Source organism: Prionailurus bengalensis, chromosome A2 (genome assembly GCF_016509475.1).
Source record: "Prionailurus bengalensis isolate Pbe53 chromosome A2, Fcat_Pben_1.1_paternal_pri, whole genome shotgun sequence".
NCBI lineage: Eukaryota > Metazoa > Chordata > Mammalia > Carnivora > Felidae > Prionailurus > Prionailurus bengalensis.
The window spans coordinates 40,090,296-40,112,449 of record NC_057348.1 but is presented as its reverse complement, the minus strand read 5'-3'; the positions used below and the strand labels follow the sequence as shown (position 1 = coordinate 40,112,449).

Sequence of the window (22,154 nt, the reverse complement as noted above, 5' to 3'; positions counted from 1 at the left end):
CTATTACAAACCCCTCAGTCTGTATCAGAGCAAATTGTGTCCCTTAGTAACTTAGATGATTTAAATAATGGTAAGTAAAACAGTTACAGCAGCTTCCATTTAAAGGATGGCGGTGGGAGGGGGCTGTCATTGTGTGCCAGTCATTGTATCAAAAACTTTAGATGTATAAATCCACTGAATCCCCACAACACACCTTGAGATAGATTTTATTACTCATATTTTACAGATGAGGAAATTAGGGCACAGAGAAGTCAGCCTGGGCCACAGACTAACGGGTAGAGGCAGGAATTCAAACCCAGGTGTTGGGTGTTCTCCTGACTCAAACCAGAGCTCCTTCCACAGGATAAAGTAACGCAGGCTTGTTTCTTAAGCCCAAATCATTGAATTTATGCCCAACATACAGACAATTCTAATTTTTACTCCCAAATGTTAGTATTTATAACTACTTTCATTTATTTGAGTCCTCACAAGAGCTGAGACAACTATAGAGTATAAGCTCCATTCTTCAAATGAGGAACAAGCTCACAAATAATGTGCCCAAATTCACACAGAGAAATCGCCAAGCTGAATTCAGAACTCAAGCCATGTTTCTTCCAAGAATGATATTACCACCTGCTAACTCTCATGAAATTATGGGACTGACCAACTACTAATAAAAATCTTAACATGGAAAATATGAGCTCACTTGCACACCAAAGAGATTGAAGATTTGAAGTTAACTTTACTCAAAAAACAAAGGTGACAGGTCTATCTTCCAATGCACCAATCAATTTTGTGCAATGTAGAAGACACATCCAGATTACAGCATGATGTGATGAAAGAAATGAAAACGACTATAATTTTATTCATGTTCATACCTTAATCACTGCAGTTATTGTAATATTTGAAACAAAGAGCATTCACTTAACTAGTATTTATTGAAAATCTACTGTGCTTCCTGTGTACCACTGTGACGGTGGTACATGAGGACTTTAGGTGGCACATGGAAAACTCATATTAGGTATGTATTTTAGTACTTACAGATTTTAAAGAAACTTTAAAAGATAGAACTAATGCAACAAACCAGTGGTTTCAGATCTTGTTTCTTGCAAGGAGAATAAAATTAACATAGTAATATATTTATGGGGAAGGGCAAAATGAGCGCTTAACTTCTGTAATATTTTTCTATTTTGAAAAAAATCTGAAAAGAGGCGCCTGGCTGGGTCATTTGGAAGAACATGCAACTCTTGATCTTGGGGTCATGATTACTTAATAAAACTTAAAAACAAATCTGAAAAAAAGCAAGCCAACCTAGAGAAGAGTGTTAATTACACAGAAGTTAGAAAGATGTGGCAAAAATCAGGAAGGCAGTATAGGAGAATGACATTTTAGAAACTATGTTGACAAAACAAAATCTCCTCCTTTAAGAAACTCACAGAAGAAGGATCTAACAGCCTCATTCATAAGGAGATTTTCAATAATGCAGATTTTATTTTCAATGTAAGGAGATTTTATAATTCAACTGTTTTCAATAATTAGTTGTTGATAACTACTTTTAAGCAACTTAACTTTTATTTTCCTAATCATATGTCAAAATCGCTCAACACAGAGAACTTGAAATTTCAGGGAGGTGGTGGGGGGATAAAGCAGACCCAACATAAGCAGTGTCAACACAGGAATGACGACTATTTATCGAGCATTTACTCAAACAATGTGCTAAGTTTTCCCTGTATTATCTACTTATACTAGGAGAGGCTACTATTATTCCCATTTTATACTTGAGAATACTAGTAACAGTTTTCAGAAGAAGTCTAATTATGAGAGGGTAACAGTGCTGCTACAGTTTTCCATGTCTCCAAAACTCTATCAGACTTAACTAGACCAAAGCGAAAAGCCAATTAACAAAAATAAAGTTACAAAAATGAACTTATAATAAAACTAGGTGGAAAACAAAAAAACCCTAGCTGACCAAGTAGTCAATTTCTCAAAGCCCAAAGAGTAAAACAGGTGAGAAAAATGACAGTCACATGACCTGTACCATATCAGGTTCCGAGGAAGAGAAAGCAGAAACAAGTCATGGTGTACCTGAAGGGCCTAGGAATAGAACCACAAAACAGCCAACAAGCATTCACTAGAAATCATGATACGCCAATCTGAGAACAGCAGCTGAAACTGAAAAGGGTTTTGCCCACTCCACCGAAGAGAAAACGGAAGGGACCCACAATGAGAGATGAAGGACAGCAGCAGTCTTGCTCCCATGTGCTCTTAAAAAAGACCAACCATGGGGCACCTGGGTGGCGCAGTCGGTTAAGCGTCCGACTTCAGCCAGGTCACAATCTCGCGGTCCGGGAGTTCGAGCCCCGCGTCAGGCTCTGGGGTGATGGCTCAGAGCCTGGAGCCTGTTTCTGATTCTGTGTCTCCCTCTCTCTCTGCCCCTCCCCCGTTCATGCTCCGTCTCTCTCGGTCCCAAAAATAAATAAACGTTGGGAAAAAAAAAAAAAAAAAGACCAACCAGAGCTCCCATTCAGAGATGACCCCAGTATAAGACGACAATAAAGATGAAGGAAAGACAGGATCCAAATAAAGCAGAAATTGGAAAAGGGAAGCTGGAAATTTCAGAAAGCAAGCTCCATGTTCTTAAACACTACAAACAACAAGAGAGCTCCAAGTTAGGAATGCTACTGAGCCCTATCTTGTTCTCAAGGGTCAGGAAAACTTATTTCACGTAAAAGAGTACAAGAGAAAAATATCAAGGTTAAATCCTGTACAAGGTGATTATAAGGAAAAAAAAAGAGAGTAAGGAGAACCAACGTCCCTACAGACAATGAGAGGAATCCACAAACACTCGTCCAAAAACAAACAAAATCTGTATAATATTTATAAATGAGCTAAAGACACTTAACAAAATGATATGTCAGAATTAGAGAAACTCAGAAAATGAAGCAATAGAATTCGGCAATTAATTAGGTAGAAACTTAAAACATTACTTCAGGAAATAAACTAGAAAGTACATGAGAACAAAAGAACCTAAGAGGTAATGCAGTAAGAGTTCTTCAAAGGAAGATATTTTTAAAAATCGAAATAGAATTAAATTAGAAATTTCAGGAGCACTTGGGTGGCTCATTCAGTTAAGCATCCGACTCTTGATTTCAGTTCAGGTCATGATCTCACGTTTGTGGGATCAAGCCTCACATCAGGCTTCATGCTGAACCTGCAGCCTGCTTGTCAGTCAGTCAGTCTGTCTGTCTGTCTGTCTCTCTCCCTCCCCCTCCCTGTTATCTGCTCCTCCCTTGACCCTCCCCTACACACTCTGGCTCTCTCAAAATAATAATAAAAACAAAGTTCATTCTTTAAAACAAAAAAAATTAGAAACTTCACTTTGAAAAACACTATCAAGAGAATGAAAAGCCAAACTGTTATAGCAAGTATTTGCATATCGTATCAGATAAAGGTCTTTTATCTGTAACATATATAAGAACTCTCAAAAACCAGTAAGAAAACAACTCAATTTTTAAATGGGCAAGATTTGAAGAACCAATTTACCAAAGATGATATACATACAGCAAACACATGAAAAGATATGCAACATCATTAGTCATTAGGGAAGTACAAATTAAAACCACTATGCAATATGTGCCTCTAACACAAAAAAGAATGGCCATACTAAATGTCGGAAAGGACGTGGAGAACTGGAACTCAACTCCCAAAGTACTGCTGGGAATACAAACTGGTGCAATCACTCTGGAAAACAGTTTGGCAATTTCTCAAGAAGTTAAACATCCATCCACCACATGATCCAGCCATTCCACACCTAGGTTTTTATCCAAAAGAACACATATGTCCACATACAGATTTGTACACAAATGTTCATAGCAGCTTTTGTAACAGAAAAAACAAAATAATCCAAATGTCCATCACAAATGATTGTATTAAAAAAACTGTAGGGCATCAATATAATGAATACTACTCAAAAAGGAATGAGCTGCTAATACCCGAACCTGGATCTCCGTTGAGTAAAAGAAGGCAAAGGATACAAACTGTATGATTCCATTTAGATACAATTTAGAACAAGCAAACTAATCTAAAGTGATGGAAAGTAAATCATTACTTGCCTGAGGGCAGGGGAGCCATGCACAGGGAAGAAAGATTACAATGGGGCATGAGGCAACTTCTAGGAGTCATGAATGGATATTTTCACAATGTTGAGCGTGGTCAATGTTTGAATGTGGGTATCAAAATTTAGCAAACTACATATTTTCAACAAATGAAGTTTACTGCATATAAATTATACCTTAATAAAACTGTTTTTTTTAAAAACAGGAATAAGGAAAAAGAATTCAACCAAATGACAAAATACTGAAGACATGCAAGATGATCTGACAAATAAGAATACAAGGGGGGGGCGGGGAGGACAACAAAAATCAAAGGACATAATTTGATTTCCTGAAATTAAAAAAAAAAAAAGATATGAAAAATCTGAAAATACAGATTGAAGGAGCACACCACATACCTGAGTTTACTGACCCAAAATGCCCAATACTAAAACAAAGTCCAAAAAAATTACTGCACCTAACAGAAAAAAAAATTCTTTGGGAATCTAGGCAAAAAGTGTAGATGACTTACAAGGTAAAGAAAATTAGATTATCATCAGATTTTTGATAGTAACTTTGAGTTGCAGGAAAACAATGGAATTAACACATTTACGCTACCAATGATTTTATTTCCAACCCAACTGACCTTCAAGAACAAAGGGCACAAACTCTTAAAAATATACAAGAACTCAGGAATGCTCCCATGAGCTCTGCCTAAAGAATCTAGTACAGAACGAACTCCAGACAACCAAACTGACTAAAGATATTGACCTAAGGACTAGGGTGAGCATCTGAAATAGAGCCATTATAAAAGATTAAGTGATGGTTAAGAGAGACTTCTATAATTGTTACATGTTCAGATAATGTAGATACAACTACTTTTCTTAAATGGGGGCTACAAACTGGAAGAGATATGAAATATTTTTAATGTCCTCAATAATTACATTGGTGACATTATTATTAGACTTTTCCCCTGTGTCCTTGGAACCAAAATTGTGGAAGAAATAAAACACTGTAGTCCTGATTTTGAATTGGAACCATCAGTATGAATCATTAAGTATTTCATTAGCTTCTATCCACTGAAGAGGCTTGAAACAATGACCAACTCAGTAATAATAAGCAGCTCTCCTCTCCAGTTTGTACTCTTTAAAGACCATTTCCCACTAAAAGAAGGCATGGCTTCTTGAGAAACGGCTGATTCCAGGTCTGGGCAGGAACGAGCTCAGATCATACCAGGGAGTTACTGATACTATTAAGTCAAAGGACTCTGGAATCAAATTAAAGAAGCTCCCATAGGACGAACATGGGACAATAAGCCCACCAAAAAGAGTAACTGCAACTAAGTTTATCAAATAAGTTTAAATCTACAACTGAAACCCATCAAATGTTTAAATTCATGATTGAAACCCACCACATATGTTTGTTTATCCAACACATAATATATACTTGGCATTAAGTTACAAACTGTTACCTTCAGAAAAGTTTTGTTCAAGGTAATGTCCCATTTTCAACATAAATACAATTTTTTCAAATAGCCAAAACCAACAAATTTGGTGATTGTTTTAGATAATCTCTGTATTCATAACAGTTTAGTACACCATGTCTTGGCATCTTTCCCAACTTCCTATATTAGATGTTTATAGGTAATTTTTAATAGACCAGAAAGCAAAATTGTTCCAGGGCTCTTTAATTTTCCTACAACCTCCTGCTCAGTAAAAACCTATACTTCGAATTCTAAATTGTTTAGAAATCAAACTGTTTAGAAAACAAATCAATTGTTTTCTTTTTGTATGAAAAATAAATAGCCTAAGTTGTCACTACTTTTCATCCATAAACAAAGTTCAAATATTTTTTTGTTAATAATTGTTACTATAACGTATCAATGAAGATAAAAACAGAACTATGCAATTTTTATCTTAAGCAACCTATCTATCCTAAAACACTAAAGGGACCTGATCTGCTGTTCTTTACGTTTTCTTGTTAAAACCTTAGAAGTTACATAAAGCTCAATTTAACAATAAATGAATGACAGAAACTTTGCAAATTTCAGAATCAAAAGTTAAGAGGCACCTGAGTGGCTCAGTGGGTTAAGTGTCATCGGACTTCGGCTCAGGTCACGATCTTGCCGTTGCCGATCCTGTTAGAACCCAGTATCTGGCTCTGTGCTGACAGCTCAGAGCCTGGAGCCTGCTTCAGATTCCGTCTCTCTCTCTCTCTCTCTCTCTCTCTCTCTGCCCTTCCCCCACTCACACTGTCTGTCCCTCTCTCAAAAATAAACATTAAAAAAAAAAAAAATAAGGCATGCTCATGTTAAGCAACAAAGGCTAAAACTTTGTAAACACCAGCTGCTTTAGTAACTCTAAAAATATTTTCCAAATGCTATAAAAAATCTAACACCACCATTTTAATACAAAATACTATTAGTAAATGTAAAAAGGTTGGAGGGGGGAGAGGGAGTAAGGTGGTGGACCTTAAGACCTCTATCAAGACAAAATAATCCACAAAAATCAGGTTAAATTTTCCTACCCACCTGGTGATCCAAACAGGATATTAAAAAACATTTCTTTCAGAAGTTTTCAACTATTTACACATTTACAGCCAATGAAAGTTATCAAAAGGGAAGACAGTTTGTACAGAACTGATAAGGAGGAGGTTTTAAGTATTTATCTCCCAATAGTTTGATATAATCTTGTGTATCAAAACTCTGAAAGTAAAAAGCTTTTCCTCCCGATACTGTACGGAGATAAGTTTGGACCAACTAACAATTGAAAAGAAACAGTGGCAATCAAGAGTATTTACCATTTAGGGATTAATTTCTTTTTGAAACCTGGCATCTAGTCATTTTTAAACTTATCTACATAAATACCAGTGAGTTATGTTCCATCAATTTTTAAAAGATGCTCTAAGAGTAAATCAGAGGCCAAAATGATTTTTCCCCTAAAGGATTCCATTTTTTAAGTGGAATAAATAAAAATGTAAGATTGAATACATCAGATTCTTAAGCTGATGATAATTTTAATAAAGCACTGCAGAGATTCAGTTTGTCTACATGACCACTCAATCAGAGTATCTTTTTCCTTTCTAAATTAGGCTAGTTGTTAGAAGGCTACACACACTAGAGCCACAAGCCAATCTTGTGAGAAATGAACATTGGCTAACAAAGCTAAAGAAAGCAGTTATCACTTGCTAAACCTTACACTCTTATAGTAGGCCTCAAAAGAAACTGTACAAAAAGGACATAAGGGAGCCAAAAGAACGCTCACTTATTAACACTGCACCCAAAGAAATCTTTCTCCTTCCTGCTCCCCACCCCTTACCCAAAGAGAAGAGTACAAGGAAGTCACAAATCTGCACTACTTTCTACAAATTAACTTGGTGATGGTGAAAACAACTCCTGCAACATAAACTACACACACAATGAGATGGAAGGATCCTTTTGAAAATAAACTTCATAGTTTAAGTTTCAGATTCACAACATTTGGAAACAAGCCTAATAAAATGCTGAGCATATGTAACAAGTTAGCTATCCTAGAAAGTTTACAGGACAGTCAAAACTGTAGCATCTGGAAATTGTCAGATAATCACCAGAAGTCCTCAAGAGAATAAATAGAAATGACACTTCAAACACTCAAATATATAAATATGACAACAAAAGGTTGGATACAGGACAATATTGGAAAATACCACCAACAACAAAAAAAAACTGAGACAGAATCAAAGCCACAAAATTTTGGAAATAAGTCTGTTTGTTATAGCCAAAAGAGTCATAACAGACGGGATAGGCATTCTTTTCTCTAGCTCTTCAGACTAATAAATTCTAAATGTACAAAAGCATAGATAGAAAGAAAATTTTAACAAATTTTTAAAACTCATTACAGAGTATACATAAAGCAACTAAAGTATATGCATTTAGTAAATGCTTTAATAACTGCAGCTTGTACAGTTTGGACACACGTATTATTCACTTCTTCTGAAATAGTTTTTTCCCTTTCCTAAGCGATTCTGAATGATACACAGGACCGTAACAACTAATACATGTTTTCAACTCACATTGTTTCTCCAGTTTTGGCTACATGACAAAGAAACTGATCCAGGACAGGACAAACTTCCTTTTTTCCCCTCTTCTCAAAATCTAGATAAGGGAAAAAAGAAAAGTTATCAGTGTTTCTCAAAGGCCATCAACCATCTCCAAAGCACTACAAAAACAAACTTTCTTCCCAGTCCTTCGTCAAATATTAAGAAGCAATTATTAAAAAAAAAAAAAAAAAAAAAAAAAAAAAATCAGCCTCTCAACCAACTGACTCCCAAAGTTCTAGTTCCAGCATGTGTCTCTTCACACGTAACAAGAATCCCCCTAAAGGGGGCACTCAACCTCTCCACAAAGCCTTAATGTGGTGTTTCTCAAAGTGTGGTCCGGAGGAACACCAACATCACATTTATCTGGGAAACCAGTTAAAATACAAATCCCAGGCCCCAACTTCCACAAGCTGTTTGTCTGCGTTAAGTTCATAAACCTGCGTCTTAAGAAACTGCAGCTACCTCACGTAGCCGTTCCCAAATGATTTTGGATGTCAATTCATAATTCCGAAAATGCTGAAATCACACGGTATTCGAAGTTTGAGAACCACGGTTCTCAAGCCTGTTGCGTGGAAGGAGACCACCTTAGAATCAGGGCGCGTGGAGGAATGACTTCAGAAGCTCTGAAAAAGACTTCCTGAGACTCTTTAAAGTTGCTCTACCGCCCTCTCCCCGCCACCCCACCCCCCCCAAACCTTCTACTTTTTCTCTTAGCCCGACGCCTGGCGAACGGGGGCCTGACAGAGAACGGAGCCTGCCTGGAACGGGGCTGCGGGCCCACGACCTCACCCCAGAGGGGTCGGCGAGAGGCTGGGGCCCCTACCAGAGCTTCCCCGGCTCCCCTCCCCCAGCCCAGACGCCGGCGGCCGACACAAAGCCCAGAGCGGGGTGGGAGGGAGCTGCCCACAGGGCTCCCCGCCCCTGGGGAAGTGGGAGGGGGATGGGAGCCGGGGAAGCGCAACCCCCCCTCTCCCGGCCCGGCCCCTCGGAGCCCCCAGCCCAGAAAAACAGGAGGAGGAGCTGTGGAGGGTAAAGAGGAAGGGAGAGGGGGCAGCTACCCCCACCTTTCAGCGCCTCCTGCAGCCTCTCGACGTCCATGGCTTCCCGGAGTCCCTCGCAGCCTCCGCCTCCCTCCGCGGGTCTCCCGGGGACCGGAACGCCTCCCCCCACCCCCCCGACGCCCTCCCCCTCCCTCGCACACACTCCGGCACGCAGGCGACCGGGGGGGGCACCGAAGGGAGCCGGGGGAAGCGAGCGAGAGAGCGAGACCGAGAGAGCGAACACCTCCCCGAGCCGCTACCACCAGCCCTCCAACATGGCGCCCGGCACGTCACCGCGCGCACGCTCCCTGCCGCCGTCCTCGCGCCCGCCGCGCGCCCCAAGCCGAGCCCGAGAGCGCGTGCGCGGCGGAGGCGGGCCGCCAGGGCTGTCCCATAGACCCGGCAGACGTGCGACGCCCCGCCTCTCCCCTGGCGATGGCCCGCCGCGCCCCTGTTCCAGCTAGAGTGGTCGCGGCGGGGTGCTCCTGGCCAATTCCCAGGATTTGAGTCCTTATCTTTTGCTAGCTGTGTGATGTTGAGCAGTTTACAGAGCCTCTCTGAGCCTTACTTTCCCCGCCCGTGTGAGGATGGCACTAGTACCGACCACCTTGTACAGGTGCTGGGAGAATTGAGTGTATACACACAGCGGTCAGAGTACGCATAAAAAACAAAAAACCCAACACACTCTGTGTTATGAATAATCATAACAAAAATACCTCCCTGCCTGAACCCAAGGCTCGTCCTTGACCCACCTTAAAAAGAAGCAATGCATACAAAAAAGAGATGAAAATTTCGGGATTGTAGCCATCTGGATTCGAAGTCCAACTCAACTACTTCCTGTGTGGCTTTGGGCTAGTGATTTAAACTCACAGAGCCTCAGTTTCTTCACCTATAAAATGGGAGTTTGTAAACTCCCCCCCACCCCAAGACTTGAGTGAAATGGTGAATATCAAACATGTAGCACGGTGCCAGAGAACTTGTAAGCACTCACTTAACGTGACTTCTATTTTTATTATCATCATGATTGGGATTGTCTTACATAAGCACCCAGGAAGTTAGAGAGGGCGAGATCTCAGAAGGCCTCTCCAACCCTGACATTTTACAAATGGGAAAGTTGAGGTGTAGAAAGCTAGTCTGGCAAAACAGCATCAGAACCCAAAACATCTGGCTCCCAGCCAGTGTGTTCATTTCTACTACCTTCTCTTGTCTGTAAGCTTTTCAAGGAAAGCTCACAAAAAGGTGTTCTCATTTCCAAGGACTTGCTAAGATAACTAACCAGTATCTCTCAATCACAACCTAACATGGGCCAAGTGCCCTCTCAACTGTGGCCTGGAAAGCAGGGTCTCCTGGTGTAAACCTGATTGCTTTGTCCATGAATGTGGGGCAACAGGGCCAGGCAATGAAGAATTCCGAGAGGTGAGGGGAGTAGTGATCAGAGACCCCAAGAAATGACTACAACAAGGGGCCTGATTGACCCTAACCAAACTCACACAAGAGCCTGAGCCAATGAGTAATCTGAGAGAAAGTTCATGTTGACTGTGCATGTTGTTTAGAAACACCATCCCATCCTATGTGAGAGTACAGTCTTCCAGCGTGTGCAAGAAACCACACCTTGCTCTCTCCCTCAGGCGGGGCTGGATAGGTGCTAATCAATTCTTGCTATCAAAGTCCACTGTTTAGCCTAGTGTCTGTCTTTCTCTCTCTCTCTCTCTCCCTCTCTCTCTCTTTCTGTCTTTCTCTGTCTCTCATATATTATATGTATATATACTGTGATGGTTAATTTTGCATGTCAACTTCTCTGGGTTACAGAGTGCCCAGATACTCAGTCAAACATGATTCCCGGTGTTTTTGGATGAGAGTCACGTTTAAATCAGTAGACTAAAGCAAACTGCCCTCCCTAATTTGAGGGGGTCTCATCCAATCCTTTGAAAACCTGAATAAACCAATAAAGCTAATACCTCCCTCCTGCCCACCTTACCAAGTATGAGAAAATTCTTCCTGCCCAATGACTCTGTAACTGGGTTGTTGGCTTTGTTCCTGCCTTTAGATTCAAGCTGAAACACTGACTTTTCCTGGGTCTCAGGTCTATTGGCCTTTGGACTAGAACTACACCATTGGCTCTCCCGGACCTTCCAACTCAAACTGGAATTAAACTACTGGCTCTCCTGAGTCTCCAGCCTGCAGACTGACCCTGCTGATCTTGCGGCTTTCCAGCCTCCATAATAACCAATTATTGTAAACCAATTCCTTATAATAAACACACACACACACACACACACACACACACACACACACATACACCCTTTTGGTTCTGTTTCTCCACAGAACCCTTCTTAATATCTATACACATATAACGTTCAATAATTGAATATGATAAAATTGAATGGTGTACTGGTTAAAAGAAAAGGGTCTAACATCAAATAGATCTGGGTTCAATTCCTGGCTTATCACGTCCTAGCTGTGTGAACTCTGGTAAATGATTAATATCAAAATGCCCCAACTTCCTCATCTGCAAATTGGAGACAGTAGTAGTACCTCGCTCATAGGTTGCTGTGAGAATCCAGCAAATGATCTGATTCAACCAACGTTAGCTATTGTTACTTAGATTAAGAATTACAACATTTGCGATTTTGTTTCCTTTTGTTAAGAAAAAAAAGTCAGACTCATAAAAAAGTTGCAAGTAGAACACAAAGGCCTGTTTTTAAAAAGCCCTTGAGTGTAAGTGGCCAAACACATTCCCCCAAGGCTCCTGAAATGACATTCCCCTTAGTATGCAAGTCCTACAAGGCCATCTGCTCATAACCACAATACTATCAAGATCGGGAAGTTGGCAGTCATAGATTATCTCAATCCGATCCTCATAACCTGTTTAAGTTACACCAGTTGATCAGTGTGTCCATTTCTAAGAGAAATATCTAGTCCTGGAGCACCTGTTGCATTGTTGTGAGGTCTCTTTAGTCTCCTTCAGACTGAAGAGACTTCCATTACCTTGACCCTGTTGAAGATTACAATTGTAGACTGTCTCTCATTTTGGGTTTGTGTGACATTTCTTCGTGATTAGATTCAGGTGATGCATCTCTGTCAGGAATGTCGTAGAAGGGATACTGTGGTCTTCTCATTCCATCCTACTGGGTGACCCACAATTTCAATTTGTCTCATTACCGATGATGTAACATTCACTTGGATCATGTGGTTAAGGTAGTATTTGCCAGATTTCTCCTCTGTAAGATTGCCCTTTCCCCGTTGGAATTGGGTGAGTTTACTGTAGCTGCTGTAATAAGTTACTACAAACTGGGTAGCTTATACCAGCAGAAATGTATTTTCTCACATTTCCGGAGGCCAGGAATGTGAGACCAAGGTGTCAGTAGGGCTACACCCCCTGGAGGCTCTAGGGATGAATCCATTCTTTACCTCTTCCTCTGCTGACTGTTGGCATTCCCTGACACGTAGCTGCCTGCATCAGTCTAATTTTTCCTCCGTGGTCACTTGCCTCTTCATCTGTCTGTCAAATCTCCCTTGACCTTACTCTTAAAAGGGCATTGGTTTTTGGAGTTAAGGCCCACCTAGATAAGCCAGGGTGGTCTCCTCAGCTCGAGATACTTAAATTACATCTGCAAAGACCCTTTTTCCCGGTAAGGTAACAATCACAGGTTCCAGGGATTAGGACATGGACATATTATTTAGGGGGCTACTATTCAGCTAACTATAGTAATTAAAAGTGCTTTGTGGCAAGGGACTTTGAAGCTTTGTAAATATCCCATTTCTCATTAAGCTTTCACTCTTCAGTTTTCATATCCATTGATCATTCTGGGTTGAATTAAGTATTACTATGAGGGTTGCCAAATGGTGGGTTTCTAATCCCATCATTCACTTTACATTTATTAGTTGGCAATATAACATAAGGGAAGCATCATCTCCTCGCATTTATTTGTTTTTTTAACTTATAGTAGTTTGGACTCATGGATTCCTATTTAATGGGTCGTAATTCATTACTATAACTATTTATTTTGATACCTAAATTGTTCTAGACTTGGCCAGTAGGACCTTCATCCAGCTGGCTTCTGTGTCCTTCTAACATGTTCCCATCATTCTTAGAGGACATCTTCATTTTCTGGTACAACACTATTCCGGGCTCATCTTGAGTCTCTTCCCTTCCTCAGACCTGGAATTGGTCATTTCTCTAAGAAATCCTGATTCCTTTTAGTGCTATTTAGGAATCTAAACAAGACTGCTAGCATACTTGTTGCCATTGATAAGTTATTGCTCCTGGACCCTATTAGCAGACAGAGCTAGAGAATATACACATGTATTCATATACACACACATCCACATTTATTTCTGTATCTATCTATATCAGCATATATTTGGAACCAAGAGTTCACAGCTTCCAATTCCAACCCAACACTGGGGACTCATTCTAGTTTTCTCCCTTTCCATATGTACAAGTCTCCAACAGTAAAAACCTGCTGCCACTGTCCTCAAAATATTTTTTTATTGGAGAAGTCCTCCTGGTATGTGACCAACCTGTTACCATTGCCAATCCCTTTAAGAGTGGCCCATCTTGGGGCACCTGGGTGGCTCAGTCGGTTAAGCGTCCGACTTCAGCCAGGTCACAATCTTGCGGTCCGGGAGTTCGAGCCCCGCGTCGGGCTCTGGGCTGATGGCTCAGAGCCTGGAGCCTGTTTCCGATTCTGTGTCTCCCTCTCTCTCTGCCCCTCCCCCATTCATGCTCTGTCTCTCTCTGTCCCAAAAATAAATAAAAAACGTTAAAAAAAAATTAAAAAAAAAAAAAAGAGTGGCCCATCTTACCTCTCTTGGGCCCTGACACCATGCCCCAGGCTACCTCCCCCCATGCCCTTGCAGATTCCTTCTTTCCTTGGACACATTTAACTGGCTTGAGACTGAATTTTCCTGGAAGGGGTGGTAAAAAATATTAGTATTTATAATAAAAATAATAACAGTAAATTTTAATTCCTCGAATAGCAGGTAAATAGTGTTTCATCAAACAATTCAAAAAATACAGGGCAAGTAAAAGTCTCTTAGGACCCTCTGCCCCACCCAATACCTACCACAACTATAGGAAGCATGATGAGTCTGCTGTAAGTCTTTCCAGATATGTATTAAGTGCTTACATGTGTCTCACCTGTATTATGACACCAGCCTCCACCAGCCCTCCTGCCGTCTGGCCTTGCTTTCAACACAACAGCCAGGATCGTTTTAATAAGATCAGATCATGTCCTACCACTCTGCAAGTAGCCCTGCAGTTACTCCTCATTTCCCCTAGAGTAAAAACCACAGTTCCTCCAGCGGGCCACTCTGCCGCTCCTGATCCCTCCAACCTCATCTCCCACCACTGCTTTCAAGCCCTTCTTCAAGCTGCCCCAACCTCGCTGGTCTCCAGGAGGCACCCTCAGCCTGTGGGAACACTCCCCACTTAGGATGATGACCTTGCCGTTGCTTGGATCTGGCTGTTTTCTGGCTTGTCACCAGGTGTGTCTCATTTGCAATTGCCTTATTGCATGTGGATTTTATAGTGTTACCACGCGCAAGGGGGTGGAGTAAGTAGGGCCTGAATATTTCCTGAGTGTGTACTTTATACTAGGCACTGATCTGTGGAGACAGTGGTGAACAAGGCAGACAGGATCCTTGTTGTCACGGATCTTACATTCTAGTAGGACAGAGCAATGTAAAGGAAATAGACAATTACATAAAAGCCCAGGTATTGTAGACTGTAGTAAGCACTGTGAAGGAAATAAACAGGATAATATGATATGAGGGCCATGTGGGCAAGCCAGTCTGGATGAATGATCGAGGAAGTTTTCTCTGGAGAGGTGACATTTGGGTTGAGACCTAAGCCATGTTGGGGAAGAGCTGGGGAAACAAGGGACAAAGGCTTTGAGAAAGGAAAGGACATGGTGTGCTCTAGGAACCTGGAAGACGGCTGGAGCACCATGGGTGACTGGAGAACAGAGCAAGGGCAGCGAGGGGCAAGCCAGACGCTGTCGGTCCTCCTAAGACATCCTCAGCAGTGTGGTTGTCATCTTAAGGTGATAGACAGTGGATGCGGCACCTGGGTGGCTCAGGTGGTTCAGCGTCCGACTCACGATTTCAGCTCAGGTCATGATCTCACAGTTGGTGGCTTAGGGCCCTGTGTGGGACTCTGTGCTGACAACATGGAGCCTGCTTGGGATTCTCTCTCTCTATTTTGCCCTCTCTGCCCCTCCTCCACTTAAGCTCATTCCCACTCGCTCTCTCTGAAAATAAACTTAAAAAAAAAAAAAAGGTGATAGCGGAAAGTTTCAAGTAAGGAATGGCATGATTCAATTTATGTTTGCCAAAATCACCATGGTGTGTTGTCCAGTCTTCTCTTCCAGGAGCCCAGAGTGGCACATTCTTTTAGTGATGTCCTAGTTCCTGTCATTTCCTCTGGCATCCTAAAATCTCCAACGGATGACATTCCACCTAGAACTGTTATTCTCAAAATTTAGGGTACATTAGAATCACTAGGAGAGCTTGATAAAAATAGGTATTCTGGGTCCTTATCCCAGAGAATGTGATTTAGCAGGCCTGGAGCAGGGGAGCCAGGAATCCCCATTTTAGCAAACTCCTACATCAGTAGTGCTCAAATTTCAGGCTGATCAGAACTACCTGGAGGGCTTATTAAAACACAGCTGTCTGGGTCCCGTGAATGGCTCAGTTGAACATTCCACTCTTGATTTTGGCTCAGGTAATGATCCCAGGGTCATGGGATCAATCCTCGTGCCGGACTCTGTGCTGAGCATGGAGCCTGCTTAAGATTCTTCCCCCTCCCCTCCCCCCCTACTCACATGTGCAGGCGCTCTCTCTCTTTCTCTCTCTCGAAACAAACATAAAACAAAAAATCGCAGATGTCTGTGCCTCACCCCCAAAATTTCTGATGCAGATCTCCAGTGAGGCCCAAGATGTGTATTTCTTTTTTTTTTTTAATTTTTTTCAACGTTTTTTATTTTATTTTTGGGACAGAGAGAGACAGAGCATGAATGGGGGAGGGGCAGAGAGAGGGAGACACAGAATCGGAAACAGGCTCCAGGCTCCGAGCCATCAGCCCAGAGCCTGACGCGGGGCTCGAACTCACGGACCGCGAGATCATGACCTGGCTGAAGTCGGACGCTTAACCGACTGCGCCACCCAGGCGCCCCAAGATCTATATTTCTAACAACTTCCCAGGTAATACCAATGCTACCGATATTACTGGTTCAGAAACATTTTCAGAACTACTGCCCAAGGTGAGTCTAATAAAAGTGATCTCTGGGACCACGCTTTGAGAAACACAAGCCCAGGGACTAAAGCTAATCTTACCAGTATGTCATAAAGATTCTTTGTAGTATCTCCCCAGACTATCTCTTTGGTCTCATCTTGTTACACCCATTCTCTGCCCTGGGACACCTGCTGGCATTCTTTCCTTCCCTGACACAGAATTCCAACAATTCCTGGCATTTGCTGTTACTGGGCCCACTCCTAGGCCTTTGCACATGCTACCCTTTCTCCTTGCCATGCCCTTCACCTAATCATTCCCTTAAGACTCTGCTCAAATGTTGTCCCTTCTGTGTTGAGTGTCCCCCAACGCTGTGCTAGATATTTATTGCTTCTTTCATTGGCTTGCCTAACACTTTGTATATGTGCTGCCGAAGCGAGCACGGCTTGCCTAACACTTTGTATACATCTCTAACATAGAGACTCCAAAACATTTTTGACCAAGAACGGAAGTAAAAAATTCATTTTATATTGAAACTGAATACGCATATAAGAAATATACAAAAGATATAAGAAATTAAAATGTGATTTTGTAAAACAATATTAATATGCACTGATATTCTATTTCATTTTTTTAAATACTAGCTAGCTATGACTTTTTATTTTTATTATTTTTTAAATGTTTCTTTATTTTTGAGAGAGGAAGAGAGAGAGAGAGAGAGAGAGAGAGACAGGTAGGGGGGACAGAGAGAGAGCGAGGGGGACAGAGAGAGAGCGAGGGGGACAGAGGATCCAAAGCAGGCTCTGCACTGACAGCAGTGAGTCTGATGGGGCTCAAAGTCACTAATGATGAGATCTTGACCTGGGCTGAAGTTGGACGCTCAACCGACTGAGCCAGCCAGGTGCCCCTATTTTTATTTAAAAAAATTTTTTAACTTTCTTTATTTATTTTTGAGGGTGAGGGGCAGAGAGAGACACACACACAGAATCCCAAGCGGGCTCCACACTCTCAGTGCAGAGCTTGATGTGGGGCTCGAACTCATGAACTGCGAGATCATTACATAAGCTGAAATCAAGAGAAGGACGCTTAACTGAGCCACCCAAGCGCCCTTATTTTTATTTTTTAAACGTTTACTTATTTATTTTAATAGACAGAGAAAGCATGCATGAGCAGTGGAGAGGGTCAGAGAGAGAGGGAGAGATAATCTTAAGCAGGCTTCGTGCTCAGCTTGGAGTTTGATGTGGGGCTTGATCCCACAACTGTAAGATCATGACCTGAGTGGAAATCAAGAGTTGGACACTTAATGATTGAGTTATCCAGGTGCCCCAAGCTGTGACTTTAAAAAAAAAAAAAAATTTTTTTTTTTTACATTTATTTATTTTTGAGAGACAGAGAGAGACAAAGCACAGGCGGGGCAGGGGCAGAGATAGAAGGAGACACAGAATCCGAAGCAGGCTCCAGGCTCTGAGCTGTCAGCACAGAGTCCAACATGGGGCTGGAACTCACAAACCGTGAGATCATGACCCGAGCCGAAGTCAGACGCCCAACCAACTGAGTCACCCAGGTGTCCCCCAATTTATGACTTTTTAAATTGACCTTGAAATGAACACACAGCTCCAGTACACTTTTCTCCTATCACATTGTAATTTTATATTTATATCCTCAATTAAAATGTAATCTATTTGAAATTTGGGATTGTATCTTATTTATCATGGATCTCCAAAGCATACTAGTGACTTTAGCACTTAATAGACACTCAATAAATATTAATTGAACGAATGAATGAATGAATAGAGGGTCTGTTGCCTTTGATTCTCCTTATTCAATGTTGATCTAATCATTAATGTCTAGCTAAACACAAGTCAGTAGGATCGATTGCTGAATCAACTGAATACCATACGGAAATCAATGAACATCAACCCCTATCTCTTTCCATATACATAAAAATTAACTAAAAATGGATCATGTATCCTCACATGGCTGAGAGAGAAATGTCTCTTATGTTTCTTTTTGTAAGAGCATTAAACTACCCTCATGATTTAATTACCTTTCAAAGGTAATTTCTAATACCTTCTAATACCATCACATGGGGGTTAGGATTCTAACAGAAGAATTTTGGAGGGACACATTCAGTCCCTGCAGTATAAAACATAAAACTATACTATACAAAACCAGGAGATTATTTTTGTAACCTGGGATAGGCAATCACTTCTTAAAACACAAAGCATAAAACAGAAAAAAATGACAAACTGGACTTTACCAATATAAAAACTTTTGCTCTTAGAAAATGCGTTAATGGGGCACCTGGGTGGCTCAGTCGGTTAAGTGGCCGACTTCGGCTCAGGTCATGATCTCGCGGTCTGTGAGTTCGAGCCCTGCATCGGGCTCTGTGCTGACAGCTCAGAGCCTGGAGCCTGTTTCGGATTCTGTCTCCCTCTCTGACCCTCCCCCATTCATGCTCTGTCTCTCTCTGCCTCAAAAATAAATAAACATTGGGGCGCCTGGGTGGCGCAGTCGGTTAAGCGTCCGACTTCAGCCAGGTCACGATCTCGCGGTCCGTGAGTTCGAGCCCCGTGTAAGGCTCCGGGCTGATGGCTCGGAGCCTGGAGCCTGTTTCCGATTCTGTGTCTCCCTCTCTCTCTGCCCCTCCCCCATTCATGCTCTGTCTCTCTCTGTCCCAAAAATAAATAAAAAACGTTGAAAAAAAAATTAAAAAAAAATAAATAAACATTAAAAAAATAATAAATAAAAAGAAAATGCATTAATGGAGCACCATTAAGAAAATGAAAAGGCAAACCATAGATTAAGAAAAAATATTTGCAGCACATATATCAAAGAATTTATATCCAGACTATGTAAAGACTCCCAAAATTCAATACGATATTAACAACCTGATTTTTTTAAAAAATGGAAAAGATATTTTAAATATTTTATCTATAAAGATATATGAATGTCAGATGAACACATGAGACGATGCTCAATATCATTAGTCACTAGGAAAACGCAACTTAAGACCACAATAGGAGGGACGCCTGGGTGGTTTAGTCGGTTAGTGTTCAACTCTTGATTTTGGCTTAGGTCACGATCTCATGGTTCGAGAGTTCAAGCCCATGTCAGGCCCCACACTGAATTTGGAGCCTGCATTGGATTCTTTCTCCCTCTGTCTGCCCCTCCACACCTCTCAAAATAAATAAATAAATAAACATTAAAAGCAACACAATAAGGCATAACTTCATACTCACTTAAATTGGCTAAAATTAAAAAGATTGTCCACACAATCTTGGCAAAAACGTGGGGCAACTGGAAGTACTAGCGGGAATGTAAATGGTACAACCACTTTGGGAGACGGTTTAGCAGTTCCTTGAAAAATTACACATACACTTACTATACTAATGTACTACTCACCTATTTCATTTTTTAAAAATTTTTGTTATGTTTTATTTTATATTTGAGAGAGAGAGAGAGAGAGAGAGAGAGAAAGCAAGGGAGGGGCAGACAGAATCCGAAGCAGGCTCCTGGCTCCGAGCTGTCAGCACAGAGTCCAACAGAGGGCTCAAACCCATGAGCTGTGAGATCATGACCTGAGCTGAAGTAGGACCCTTAACAGACTGAGCCACCCAGGTGCCCCTCACCTATTTCATTCCTAGTTTTTGACCGAGAGGAAAAAAAATGTCCAAAAACTTGTTCATGAATGTCCGTAACAGCTTTATTTGTAAATCCCCAAACTGGAGACAAGCAAATCCATCAACAGGAGAATGAGCAAACATATTATGGTTAATCCATAGAAAGAAGTATTACTCAATAGTAAAAAGGAATGAACTATTAATACGTGCAACAATGTGGGCTAATCTCAATTACGCTGAGTGAAAGAAGTCAAGCAAAGAGCACATATTGTGTGACTTCATTTATATATAATCCTAGAACCTGAAAACTCATGTACAGGAAGAGGAAGTAGATCAACAGTTAGCCAGGGACACAGATGGGAAATGAGATAGATTGAAAGGGGTATGAAGAGACTATTAGATTAGAGACTATTAGAGGTGATGAAATATTTGTTACCTTGTGAAGATGGTTTCAAGTGAGCATACATAAGGTACAACCAATCTAACTATACCTTTTAAATATGAGTAGTTTATGGTATTTCAGTTATTACCCATGACAAAGTTATACAAAACTATTAATGACTAGCTAAATATAACTCATAAACCTAACAAACAAAATAAAAACCCAAGTCCAAAATATAATGTATTTTAAATGCATACCTTAAAAAGGAAATAAAGGATAATGGAACTCAAAGCATTTGGGAATCTTTGAAGATCAATAAAAACATCCAACTAAGCTTATTTATAATATAATGGAAGTAATAACCATGCTACAGCTCAGAGTATAAATGTTATACAGCTTGAATATGTACAATAATAATAGCTAATAAAATCCTGTGATGGGAGAAAACTGAATAGGAGGATGTATAAGAATTCTAGTTTCCAAATATTTTGTGTGGGGGCTTAATTAAAATCTTCCCAAATGCAAACAGAGATGAAGAAGAAGGCAAAAGGGAAGAAGAAGAAAAAGAAGAGACAGAAGGAGGAGAAAAAAAGGAAGAGGAGGAACAGGGAAAAGGGGAGAGAAAGTGGGAGGGGGAGACACACTGGGGGAAGGAGAAGAATTAAATTCATAATAAGTAAAATAAGATCATAAGTATTAATTTTGATTTTTTATTGGCATGAAAAATTTATCAGTTGCAGATGATGAAACAAAGATTTGAGTACAAGTGGTTTATTTGGGGCCAAATCCAAGGAAACACCAGTAGAAGAGGAGAAAGTGAGACAGGGAAGGGAAGGAAGTGAACATGTTAGCAAACATGACAAAAAATTATATTAAAGATAAATAAATAAATGCAATCTGAATTTCATTATATATTAAAAGATAATATATTATCAAGGAAATTACTGTGTGGGGAGTTTGAGCGCTCTTTCTGTGAAGAATTCTATGTGAGTGGTTTGAGCTCTCTCTCAAGAGTGGAGAATTCTGGGACAGAAAACCAAGTGTCACTCAACCTGAGAGGAGAGAGAGCTGGGGTATGTATCCACCAAGCCCTGTCAATCAATGGTTGAGGGCTACTCTCAGATGTGTTAATTTTCCAACACTTCCAGCCTGTCCATAGATGAGCAGGAGCAGGCTGCAGTGGAAATAGAACCTTCAGGCAGAGTCCCAGGGGCTGGAAATTAGATTTCAAGCTGACATGAATGGAAATAATGTGTGTTAAGGAAACAAGGGAGGGCATTCTGTACTGGTCATCAATTACATGCCAGATACTGTAACAACTAAACAGACCGATAGCAACCTTAAGATGTTTAAATTTCCTCTCACTTGAACACAGCTTTTTAGTGTGATGTTAGCTCTCTCCTACACAACCATGCACATGCAGACAATAGCAGAATATCAGGGGAACACTTATAAACAACTATCAAGATTTAAACATGCCAAAGCTGGTATCAGCTCTTTTATTTTTCCTTTAACTCTGTCTGCTTGCAATCATATCTAATAACAATAATTTAGATGCAGGAGAACTCAATTTCCTAATATGATATTTAGACTTGTTCTGTCACTAGACCCAAAGCACAGAGTAGCAATCCTTAAAAAAATATATATTTTTAAAAATTTATTATTATTTTAAATATAATTTATTGTCAAATTGGCTAACATACACCGTGTTAGGTGTGCTCTTGGTAT

General features: G+C 40.8%; 1 protein-coding gene across 1 annotated transcript in view; it reads right to left on the bottom strand.

Annotated features, from left to right (window-relative positions):
* Positions 1-9,333, bottom strand: part of PPP4R2 (protein phosphatase 4 regulatory subunit 2) — a 50,926-nt gene extending 41,593 nt beyond the window's left edge. The window contains exons 1-2 of the mRNA XM_043587942.1: positions 9,212-9,333; positions 8,121-8,202 (exon numbers count right to left, since the gene is read on the bottom strand). Coding sequence (XP_043443877.1) covers positions 8,121-8,202; positions 9,212-9,245 — 116 coding nt within the window. The 5' untranslated portion in view covers positions 9,246-9,333. The remainder of the gene's footprint in view (positions 1-8,120; positions 8,203-9,211) is intronic.
* Between the last annotated feature and the right edge of the window lie 12,821 nt (positions 9,334-22,154).